At 44.6% G+C, this 12,651-nt stretch overlaps 1 protein-coding gene across 1 annotated transcript in view; it reads right to left on the minus strand.

The window, feature by feature from the left end:
- The window catches only part of hcn1 (hyperpolarization activated cyclic nucleotide-gated potassium channel 1), a 68,340-nt gene that overhangs the window by 18,344 nt on the left and 37,345 nt on the right, over positions 1-12,651 (minus strand). Inside the window, exons 4-6 of the mRNA XM_076758628.1 lie at positions 9,427-9,645; positions 4,234-4,380; positions 342-582 (exon numbers count right to left, since the gene is read on the minus strand). Coding sequence (XP_076614743.1) covers positions 342-582; positions 4,234-4,380; positions 9,427-9,645 — 607 coding nt within the window. The remainder of the gene's footprint in view (positions 1-341; positions 583-4,233; positions 4,381-9,426; positions 9,646-12,651) is intronic.

A 12,651-nucleotide genomic window follows, 5' to 3' on the forward strand; every position in this document is an offset into this window, starting at 1 on the left:
GGGTGAGGAGGGTGGGGGAGGAACCTCTGTGTGTCCTGAGGGATGCCTGATCCACGCCTTGGCCTACTCCAACAACCAGATGAGAGGTTACGTAACTGCAGAAACTGACTCGCGTCCAACACTGGTTAATGAGAATCTACATCTACAATAACTTAACTTCAAACAGCATCAAACGCAAGACCTCAGGCTCATGTCTCAATATATAACCGTATGAACACACTGCAGGAATGCATGTGTTAGTATGGTGTCCCTGCATGGCAGTGCCAACATATGTAATCCATGTAAAAGTGGAAAAAAAGGAAAAAATATTTACAATTTCATTTCAGATTTTTTGTTCTTACCTCCAAAGTAAGATCCATCAGTCAGCTTCATCTCCTTGTTGAACTTGGTGATCACGCTTGCAACACCATGTTGAATGAAGTACATCTTCTTCCCCACCGTGCCCTCTCGGATGATGTAGTCGTTGGGTTGAAAGACCTCAAACTTCAACTTGCTCAGCATCCCCGTCACAAAGTTGGGGTCGGCGTTGGCAAACAACGGCATGGTGGCCACGAGCTTACGGCAATTGAAGTTGACAATTTCCTGGTGGAGAGACAAAGGAAGTGTTCAAACAGATGAGATCAGGCCATAAATAATTCAGTAATTTCCACCTACAACTTGAAAAATGAACGTCAGTTAGAGAGTCTGACACAAAACACTGCCACAAATCCTTCATTTCTGCCTGTTTTATCTGTGGGCGTAAATGAATTGGACGCGTGTTGCTGCTTTATCCCTAATACTTCTAAAGCACATCACTCCTGAGAAGAAACTTTTTGGCACACGAGACAGATCCTGATGAGTTTGCCCTCCGGTGCCGGCTGCAGGCCATCTCTCCGGTCTCATCCTGTCCCCTCAGACCCAGCAGGAGATTAGGAGCTTGTTGTCTGTTTACCCATACATCTCTGTTGCTGTGCAGATGGAAAGCCGGGGCGCTTGGCATCTGCGGCGGTGTGTTGTTGACCCCCCCGTGAGGGATAACTCTCCTCCAGTGACAACAGGACATTAACAGAGAGATAACCAATCTGTGGGACGCTCACGAGCTCCACGAGGGCGACGCAAAGGGATGTTAGCTCAGCCTCAGATGCCGGTGTCAGCTAATGCCACGGGGCTCTGACCTCAATCATGCACCAGAACTAATGAATTAGAGAGTAAGCAATTTTCATGCCCAGCCAGGAGTCCTCTTGGGGAAACAATCTTTGGCTATGCCTATTTAAAGATTTGTCATATGGAGGAGAATAAGCATCAGCGAGGCAGAGGAAAGGAAAAAGGTTGGGGGGGAGAGAACAGAAAAACAGTCTGGTGGTTAAGTTATATTTTAGTCCATTAAGGACAAACTGCATACACATTTGACTCATACATTTAGGATTTTTCATTTGTTTTACTGGTCTGAAAATGTCTTTTGTCTATTTACTCTTTTATTTTGTCGAAGCCACTTTACCATTTTGTGGTTATACAGTTTGTGAGCAGCAGCTGTTTGGAAAATTCTCCCTGTTGGGGCATTAATGGACACTCCGAAATCTGAGATGTGGCTGCTCAACAGCAAACCTTTTAATGCAATGCGGTTTTCCTTGTCGCACTTTTCATGTTTGCTTGTTTGTTGCTGACCAGCTTATCAATTAAATGCTTTTTGGCAGCTAACAATCAATTATCGGATGTTGGAGCGTCCTTGAGAGCAGCACCAAAGAGAGTTTTTAGAGTGGTTTCTGCCCCCAGCTGCAGTGCTGCAACAAACAGTTCAATGTGATGGATGACCTGCCTCAAACGAGTTTAAATTCACTGCAAGTTGATTCTCATAGTGCAGCAAATGAATACAAACCAGCAGCAGGTTCCTACAAAGAATTCATAGATACAGTATTGGACCAACCTCAGCAGATCTGTTTTAAATTAATTCTCTCATTGTACAACACCAGGATGATTAACTGGGGACTTTGCTGTAAGCATCATTACCTCTGACCTCCACCACCCCGCAGCTGTTTTTATCCACTGAAGCAGAGTTGTCATGTGACTCCCAGGTAGTTATAATTGCTGAAGCCAACGGCGGCCTGAGTCTGGCACACCTTACAGACAGACCGATAAATGACTTGTCAGAATCAGCTGAAGAACACTTGGACTGATTTCATGGCTCTGCTTCGGCCCAAAGTGAGTCTGAGTGCTGCTAAGTGGAGCTGATTCGGATCCCAAATTGACCTATAAGTCAGTGCCCCCAAAATTTTGCTGGAACATGACGTGCCGACACTCAGCGGCAATCAGCCCGACTCAGCCTCCTCCGTCTCAGCCGGTCTACCTGGAATGGGTCTGCCTTGAAGCTGCGTCATTTGATTTCTGACTGCTAAATGGCTGGGGACTAAGACACAGAGCAGGGATGCAGAGCTTGAAAAACAAACACCACTGCTCCCGTCCTTTATCTCTCAAACCAAAACTGATGGCCACTTTACTACAGAAGGCCAAGGAGGCTGAACCTCGCGCAACTCGCGCAAGGTGCCACGCTGTCAAATCAAGATGTATCTAACTGACTAAGCTATAATTTAATGCTGTTTGTAAAGTGTGCAGTTGCTTTTAGTCTAATCTGAGGCAAATAGGAGTTGGCAAAAAGCAAGCTTGTTTGGAAAGGTGGCAGGCCACTTGTGTGAAAGCTGGCAGCAGACATTGAGCTTTTTAAAAGGACGGTGTACGAAGAAGAAACCAAAAGCCAAAATGTTTTTATTGTGTTTCTTGAAAAACCTAATGAAATGAGATGGTAACACATGCTGCTACCATAGCAATTATACACGTATTACTCAATCAACCCTCAAGTGGCCTTGTTATAATGAATGATGAAACATTTTAGAGAGAGCAGAATAAACATACCTGACATGGGGGGAAACAATTCAATGCACCCCACAGAGTTATAAGTACAGTAGTGGGAGTCACCGGATTGTGAAACCGACCAAAGGTTGCACATAAAATAAAGGGAAAGAAGCAAAATCATGGGCACAACCAAAGCCTGAATCATTACCTTCACCTGCATTAACGTGCCACAACGATGCAGTTTTAGCACAATCTCAAACAAATTTCAAGTCTCTGCAAATTCATTTTCAAGCAGGAAGCAGCGCTGCCTTATTGGAAAAAAGTGAGCCACACAAACGCTTACATGGGCCTTTGCCTGAAAAGTAGTTTCCAAATTAACCTGCTTCCTCCACCTCCTCTGGGAGGAAGAGGCTGTTGAAATCATCCATAACTGACATATCTTAAGAGCAGTTATTCAGTGAAACGGCAACCTAAGCTAGTTCACGTGTCCTGTTTTGCTCGGCGTTTGTTTTTCCCCGTCAGTCCCATGGGCGTAGCTGTCTGTATGCAGATTTTAGCTTCGCTTGCTCCGCATGGCGAGCCAAGCCTGCAGGATTTTCTGTGTAGTAAGTCATACCTTTAAGTCCCCGCACCTCCCCGTGAGCGTCTGGGCTCTCCTTCGCCTCAGCATTCGCCTCTGCAAGGTGACTTAATGGGGCTACATGAGAGATGGTCACGATTCCTACGCTTGCTTTGCTTTTTACTCCTCTCCTCTCCCATCCACCTATGCATAATTACCCATGTAATCTGCTGACACGAGGAGGTCAGCCAAGAACTGAAAAGCTGGTCACCGACTCCGCAGTAAACTTCATTATTCCTTCTCATTACCTCTCTTTGTCTGCTCTTACTGTGCTACACTTCAGGCCTCAGACTTGTAAATATTGTAAATAAAAGAGCGATCGTTCGGCGGCTCTGGTTGCTCAGGTGAAACTGAGGCGCAGGTAACGTTTCTGTGCAGAATATTTCCACGTCTTGACGGCTGCTCAGTCTGGGTTCACCCAGGATGCTGAGGAGAATCCGTTTTGCTGTTTTTCTCCGTGACCTTGTAAGATGAGATGACAGCTGTTGGTATTTCAGTTTCAGGCACTGTGCACTTAAAAGGTGTCAAATGAAGATTCACTTCTCATCTTGAGGGAATAAACTCCTTCATGTTCCCCAAACTAAAACCACTGTGTGACAGCTTACCTGTCAAGAACTTCTTTTTTTTTCCCTTTTATTTGAGGTGTGTGTATTTTTTGCCCGTTCCAAAAATAAACCCTTTAGACGGAAACTCTCCAAAAGGTTTCTAAATGCCGCTCAGTTAAGGAGCTTCTGAAAGAGCCAGTGCCCGAGTTCAGTCTTTATGTCCTCAGAGAGGAGTCGTCTCACCTCTTTGAGCGGGTCGTTGAGTTCACTCAGGATGTTGTCCTCGTCGAAGATCTTGCCTTGGTAGCGATGTTCATAGTAGTCGTGGATTTTCTGGCGCATGTCCGCTGGAAGCTTGTGGAAGGACATGTACTGCTCCACTTGCTTGTACTGGGAAGGAAAAAGAAGCAGATGGGATATCAGCTCAAGCTGTTGCAAGCATCAAGATGTAAAACACCAAATATTCTAATGGCAGCGTTAATTAGCAATGGAAACAAGCAGAGGTTGTCAGAGCACGCCTTGAATAAACAAGCGAAGCTCCACAAAAATGTGGCCCTCAGAGTGTGTATTTGTGTTTCTGTATTGAGGACAATCCGTGCTCTCACATAGTCACAGTGCCATGTCCTGGTTCTGTGTGTGTGTGTGTGTGGGGGGGGGGAGACAGAGCGAGGGAGGCAGGTGGTGAAGGAAGAGCAGGAACAAGTACAGGCCCGAGGCTATGTCAGACCAAGGTAGCAGTTCCGATTATCTCACCCATGCAGGAAGCCGAGCCCTAATAGGCAACTAAGCTATGATCTGATGTGAACTAGCAAGGTATACCTGATATCCTGGAGAGATTTAGGAGCTGCATGGACTGAACCAGATGGCACAGACTGCGTGGTCACGTGATAATTATTTGCATGACTTCTCTTGAATATTCTGTTGTGATTTCTTTAATTTCGAGCACATGGGCAGTGCTGAGCGCAGGATTGTTTTTAGGGTCTGCCAAGGTGATTCCAAAGGGATCTCTGCTCTCTTGTGTCTGTAACTCTCTTGTAGTTATTTTCTAAGTAAAAAAAAAGGCAGATAAATCACTGAAACTGTCTCAGTGTCTAAATTGTGCTGTATATGTATCATTACAGTTTGTTGAGGAGAAATTTTTCACCTAAATTTCACATTCAGGGAGCATTAATTAGCAAAAACGGAAGAAATTAATTGATTAACCCAGATTATTAAACATTTTATGTCCTTTGTGGTTTCCTTTCTGAAATCTGACAGAAAGGAAACATAACTGACTTGCCAGTGTTGTGCTAAAATGTCAAAGAGTGATCAAAAAGAGAGAGAAAAAAAAGAGGAATTGTTTTTTGGCCTCACTATCTCAAAGCCAGATGGCCTCTGACTCAGGACTTTTCCATTTACGCAATACTGCCAGTAACAAAGATGGGAGAACCGTCCTGTTTCGGCTAATTAATTGAATCTTGGTGGGAGTTAAAATTCTAGCAGTATTGACCCGAAGCAGAGGGAAACAGAGGAAAATACTCCAGCTCATCTATTTTGATCAGTCTCCGTTTCCTCACGCAGCTTCTCCGCAGACGAGGCCGTGAAAACAATCTTCGCAGCCAGTCCGCAGCCCTGACACCTGAGAGCAAACACTGCCTGTCGCACTCTCCGCCTCTGGTTGCCACAGTAGAGCAGTAGGTGAAAGCCAGCAGGTTGGTAGCACAGTCCAGTGGTGGACTCTGAGACTGAAGACGCTTGAGTCACTGCGACCCCCTCGTTGATTCCTCCCCCGGCTGCAGAAAGGTGATACTGTGACTGAGCCGGAGAGCTGGCAGAGGCTGTTTTGACATGGTGAAGGGGTGCAGGGGTCAGGCAAAGGTGCCGCTTAGCATGACGTGACAGTTTTGATATGTGGCTTCCAGGTTTAAGTCATGTGATCTTTTGATTGTGAAATCCAAATGCCGAATTTTATCGGTTAATTGTCCAGTTCAACGTTCCACTGGAGCAGTTTGGATCAATGCTGACTGCGTTCCTCATCGTCCATATTTCTCTCTGCGCCTCTCACTCTGTCTCTCTGCAGAGATACTCAGAGTCAGTCCTGCTCTCACACTGGGAAGGACCACGTGGTACAAAATGAACCCACTTCTGCTCTTGCCAGTAGCACTGTCAGGCATTCCTCTTGATATAACACAGCGTGAGGGGCGCTTTGTTCTGCAAATAATAACATCCTGTGGAAATATCGCAAGATGTGGCAAATCCTAATCAAATATGACTTGTTTTAACTGTTTGCAAAAAAGGACATCTGCTGTAAAGCATGGCTGTTTGTATAGTGCAAATGCCAAACACATGCACATTGTATTTTCATATCAGTGTCTACTCTGGATGCTTTTTGACACTGATGACTGCACAGTCATGTTCAATTACATGCTCATTTGCCATTTTACTTTCACAATTGGCATTTTATTTTCTACACCCACATACTTTTACTTCAGTGAGGTTTTGAATGCATAGCTTTTACTTGTAGTGGAGTATTTTTACACTGTGTTACTAGTACTTTTACTCAAGCACAGGATCTGAATACTTCTTCCACCACTGGCTCTTCAGCTGCCGGATGACATGCAGCTGTATGCTGGCTTACAGTGATTGAGCAGCAGGGCATCACAGCAGGCATGTCTTGAGACCATGCATGCTTTATATCATTTCCTTCCACCCCCTCCCACCATTTCTCTGATTCCTCTCCTCCTTTATATCCTTCTCTTAGTCTGTTTCCTTCCATCTTTTTTGCATGATCTCTTTAATCATGTTGCATTTTTTTTCTTTTCTCCTTTTCAAAAGATAAGAGAGAATTAAAAACATGTTACTCAATTGAGGATATTTTTTTTTGTAATTTAAGTAGAACCTATTGACAGGAATGGTGACTTGCATCATTTGCTCTCTTCCTTCATCATTTTCTGTCCTCTATCCTCAGCTGACCTATAACCTCACACCCACATGCATCTCTCCATCCATGTTTCTAAGCACCCCCCAGCTGTGGCAGTGATAGATGTAATGACTAGAGGCTGGGCACCCTGAACCCATCCCTGCTGCTCCTCAGCCTGCTCTGCTGATATGCACAGCCATGCAGCAAATCAGCCTGAGCTGACTCTGGCTCCACACTGGGGCTCTGTTCCCATGAACATGGCAGTCACAGCCTCAAAGCTGTCAGTTCTCTGCCTGGAGGGATGTTGAAAGGCTAAAGTGGGATGTAGATTAAGTAGATTTGCTGTGAAGCAGATGTACATCACATACTGAGCAAGACACATGTCACTAATTCAAACAACGAATGGCTGACTTGTTTGCTGTGGGCGACCTGCTGTCATTAATTTTTTTTTTGGAGTGTGCTGTGACATCTATGTATGTATTCGGCTATTTATGGTCAAAATTTGGATTATGATGAATTCAAGAATATGAAGGAATCAGCCATATCTGTGAATGACGTACCCAGGCCACCGATTGTGGTGTTACTCTGCAAAGTGATTTATTTATTTTAGTCTTTGGCTGAGCCTGCTCTGTCCTGCCACATCTGCATCTTCTTGTCCTGATTCTGGAGTGCACTGACGTTTTCTGGTCTTGTATTCACTCATGTGTCGGTCCACACCTGAGTTAAAACCTGTTGCTGATTAGTGTGAGGATGAACTTCCTCTCCTCTTTGTCTCCACCTATCAGAGGATGGTGAAACTGAAGGAACAGCATTTCAGGATCCCATTTAGGTTACGTTCTTTTGCACGATGTTGGCTAGATTAGTTGTCTTAAGTGCCATGCATAGCAATACTGCAACACTGCGCCAAAACAACAGAGGTGTTGTTTCTCTTGATTGCTTTGACCACCGAAATGGCTGTCAAGGTCAGGCCATCATTTTACAATGAGTTGATAACAGCTTGCTTTTATATGCAAGGTGTAAATAATGAACTGGTATTTTAGTATGTCCTGTTACAGTCACAGTCAAGGTGACTCTGCTGATGCCGTGATAAGAATTATGGCAACAACCTCCAGCAGGATAATTGATGAGTTCTGCCTTAATGCATGTGAGTGTCTGCAGGAGGGCCGCGACTAACAAATATTTTTTAATCTTCTTGTAATTTGCTGCACAGCTGAAACCATCCGTTGATTAACAGTAGAAAATAATGTTTATTCTCATTTTCTGAAGCAGAAAAAGTTTCACATTCATTGGTTCCAGTGTGTTTTTACACTTCTGGCGCAACAAAACTCTTGAGGATTATTTTACAGGCTAAATTATCACCCGAGAAAATAATCAGCATATTAATCAATGATGAAAATGATTGCAGCCTAAATTTGCATATTATTTTCATGATTAAGGCTGCAGTCTATTAAATGTGGTAAAAATGGTAAAAAAAAAAAAAAAAAAAAAAACAGTTTTTCATGCTTGTGCCACCAAGTTTCTTGCCGTCAAAGACTTAACCAATTAATCGACTATGGAAATATTTGCAGATTATTTTTCTAAAAAATGGTTCATCTCGAGCACACAGCCTGTAAATGTAAGATTCATATGAATACAACTGCAATAGCAGATCATCACCAATTTCGGTTCAGCACTCTTTCACTGGACTCAATCTACTTATATTAAAAAAAATGTATATATACACGGCTGATGAATTAACATGTCTGAGCTTACATCATGTGTGTTACCTCATAAATTAAAGGTCAGCACTTCATTTCAGTAAGTGGATCAAGACATACCATAGAGGACTATAATCCCCAGCTCTGCACTGCTGTATGTACATGGAATTCTGCAGCATAAGCGCAGGAAAAGTTTGGGAGTTAAACTCGGGTTCTTGCACGCGAGCACAGAGCGCATCAGTCATGGCTGTGTGTTCTGGGAATTGCCCAGGCCCCTCAGCGGGATCACAGATGGTGGCTCGGCTGAAACGCTGGATAATCACCCCTCCACACACACACAAAAAAAAAAGTGATGTAATAGGGACTGAAATGAAAGGGAAGAATAAAATGTGTTCACTGGCATCATACAGACAATGAGGTGGCTGGTCGTGTCATAGACCTCCTCACCCCATTGGCCTTGTACGATCTGCTTGGGTGGAGAAAATCCTCTTTCCTAGTCATCGCCCCGGATATTGTGATCTGTGAGAGCTCAACCCATTGGTCCACAAGGCAACTGAGAGGAGCCCTAATTTATTTAAGTCTAGCTCCAAATGAACGGGATTTTATGCAGTCGGAAAGAGCAAAACCCTCAGATTAATACTTTAAGACCATCTCAGTGGTAATTAGCATTACTTACCTTGAAACAACAAACAGTAAAGATTTGGACTTCATACCAGGCCTCTTTTTAAATAATTACTCAATTGAAATACATCCAATATCATGTAAATCATGTTAAACCCAATCTCCTTTATAATCCGCAGGTTTTTAACATCAGAATATGTGTCACTGTTTGGTTCTTACCTTCTCTTGGTACTGTCTGCGTGAGGAGTCCAGTGATTGGATTAGAGCCGTAGCGTGGCCCACAAACATGGCGTAGCACGTGGCGCCTACAATCATACTCAGCATGGTGATCCACAGGTCAGACATGCTGACGGGTGCCCGGGCACCATACCCGATGCACAGCATGTGGCTCATGGCTTTGAAGAGGGCATAGGAGTACTGCTTACCCCAGGAAACGTTCTGTGAGGACAGAGAGACAGAGAGGGGGTGGAGGGAGTTACTGCAAGGCGAGGCAGCGAGGGAAGGCTCTGCAGCAGGCAGAATGGAAAGACAGGCTTTCCTTTGATGGATCACTGAACCTCTACCAAACATCCTGCCAGCATACTCTTCATGCCTCACAGCCTAATGCCCTCACTGAGTGGCTGAACTCTCTACCTGCTTCTTTTCCTCCTTCCTCTTTCACTCAGTCGTCAGCCTTTCAACACCCTCTGTGCTGTCTCTGTGCTCTGCCTGGACCTACCTGGCCTCATTCATTTTCCCATTTGCCAAAGGGTGGGGGGAAAAAAAAGAAGTTTACAGAAGCATTATTTACAGAAGTCTGAGAATTTCTTTCCCTTGAAAAGCCCAGGGCAGCCTTCACAGGGAGGGGGGAAGTGCTGCAATTGGATTCAGTTTGTTGCAGGAACGGAAATACAGAGCTGGGAGGAGGTAACGCTTCTGCAGTCTTCACACACACATTCACAGCTGACAGTCATGTATCATATCAGCGTCAGTGTATAACAGTCTTGCATAGCTGAACATTTAGATAGTCGGTCATGACTCTTCTGAACAGCTCTTTCTTAGGAACAAAGGGTTCGCTGGCTGAGAGTCGTTCCTTTCATCGTTCACGCACAGTGTTCTCACATCGCCTTGTGTGTCTTTAACTGCACAATAAGATCTGAGTTGGGTTCACGAGGTCCCCATTATCCAGCAATGTGTCCGGCTGGGTTTATGAGAAGCCATTTCTCTGTCTCCTCGTCGTTACTCAGGCTGAGTTGTTTGAAAAGAACCTGATCGGTCGCCGCAGAGACGCAGCCAGGCAGAAGTGTAATTCAGCCACTCGAGCTCAGCTCCTATGATTCCTCTTATCTATCATTAGTTTTTAAAAATGCACACTCCAACACTGAGGTACTATGAGGCAAGGATGAATTTCGCCTCAAGGGTCTCTTCCTCCATCTTTGGCAGTCAAATCACCACACAGTGGTAGTTTTTTCACCCAACAACAATGATCAGTTCTTGTCAAAAAGGCTTGACTAATGTAGGTGGAACCAACCTGCAGGCCGGTGAATGAGCCGCGATCTGATTGGTCTAAACCCTCAGCGTGCTTGTCTGACTGCAGCAACATGGCGACTGTTTTCTTGCAGGGATAGCGGGAGTCTTTAAATTCTAGTGTTTTGAAGTCTTTCCACGCTGTTGATCGCAGGGATGTGGCTTTGAACGTCCACTATTCTGTGAAACCCCCAGTGGTCTTAAACCTAACATCCTACATAAGTGGTGAGGGAATAAACAGTCCCTGTGAAGTGGTCAGGAAGTTTCTTTCTTGTAAAAAAAACTCGGCGAATGTTTTGAGGGTCAATATGTTTCAAGCAAAGTGCTCGTCAGATCATTGAGCAGCGTCTTGAACCCCCTTCCTGCACGTCTCTGCGATGTCTGAATCGAGGAGCCGTCGCTGTCGAACACCAACAGTGCCGCAGAGGTCGGCCATTCTTCACACAACTGCTTCTGTCACTTTTCGAGTGTATAAACAGGTCAAACGCTGTGAGTGCCTTCCAGGAGAGACTGTCTGACGGCGTGCGCTGTTATTCTCACATTTAAATGATCGTTGCATCTCACCTCTTTATGACTGGAGGCTTTGAGCCGCTCAGAACAGCCACACACACTTCTGCCTTCAAGCGTTGTTGGACAACATGTCGTATGAGTTACTTTGCTTTGAGCACAGCCTCTTTGAGCCTTTAGGGTCTTTCTTTCAGGTTCCTAAAAGGACTGTGCTTTTTTATTATGCAATGTGAAATCTTTATATATATACAGCCACTTCCCACGCTCTCGCTCTTATGTGGGACCCCTGGTCCCTTGGGTATCTGGACCTACACCTGTTAGACCCATTGTATAATCCAACCATGTTGTCAGGTAGTATCAGAGGTTTTACAGATTTCCTTTTTTCTGCTCTTCGTTGGGTCTCGGCCTCTGGAGAAGTCATGTCTTGGATTCAGAACAGGATTTAGACTCCTCATTAATACAGTACATGTCACATATGTGCCTTTTGCCCGGAGATATGCAAAATCTCTAGCGAGCAGCCGAACAGGCCCATCGAGGCTACATCTGTGGAACCCAGTAAGTTCCTATCTGGAGGCAAATGTGACAGCTTTCCGGAACAGGCCTTGCAGCCACAGCCAAGTTGCTGACTCCTCCAATAGTTTCACCTCCTGTGAGCGAGAAATGCTGAGGAAGCGCTCCACACAGACTACCTATCTCACCCAAAACAGAATAGCTAATGAAAGAAATATGAAACCTCCAGAAAATTCGTTAATCTCTGTCTTTCCCAGCGGCTGACATACAGCCACATGCCACACTGTAATATAACACATCCCATCATGTCCACATGCCGGTGGCTGCTTTTGTGTCTCCAGCTTTGACTGCTCATCAGCTGGGATTTAGTAAATGAATACATTTACAGCTAATCATCTGCCCTGGTTGACTCACCACTTCTCATCTCCATTCTGATTAGCTGTTTCTTGCAGAGACTGGTTAGAAAATTTGTGATAATTACACTTGCCAGCTTTAATAGCAAATGGAGTCCAGTTTGTTTGTCTTGGCAGTTTCGAATTCTTGTTTCCTCCAAAAGGTTTAGCCAACAAAATTCTGCCTTCAAGTGCCGGCAGATAACTGCCATTTTTCTCCACAATGTACACCGTAACGGAAACATGTGCAGCTACTATGTGAGCAGAAATATGTGATATTTCACTGCGGCGCAGACAACACACACATGGAATAATAATACCTACACACACACACAAAACAAACCAACCCAAGCATGTAACAGGAACAAATGGCATTTGTAAGGTCATGGGCCTTAGGTGTCCTTTCACATGTGTACATTCAGCATGTGTGGTTGAGACGGTCGGCGACTGTTCATTGAGCAGCACTGCAGAATGTTTGTGTTGACATATTCGTATGGAGGAAACGCAGAGAGGTGTAGTTTTACCAGAT

The sequence above is a fragment of the Chaetodon auriga genome, chromosome 19 (genome assembly GCF_051107435.1).
Source record: "Chaetodon auriga isolate fChaAug3 chromosome 19, fChaAug3.hap1, whole genome shotgun sequence".
NCBI lineage: Eukaryota > Metazoa > Chordata > Actinopteri > Chaetodontiformes > Chaetodontidae > Chaetodon > Chaetodon auriga.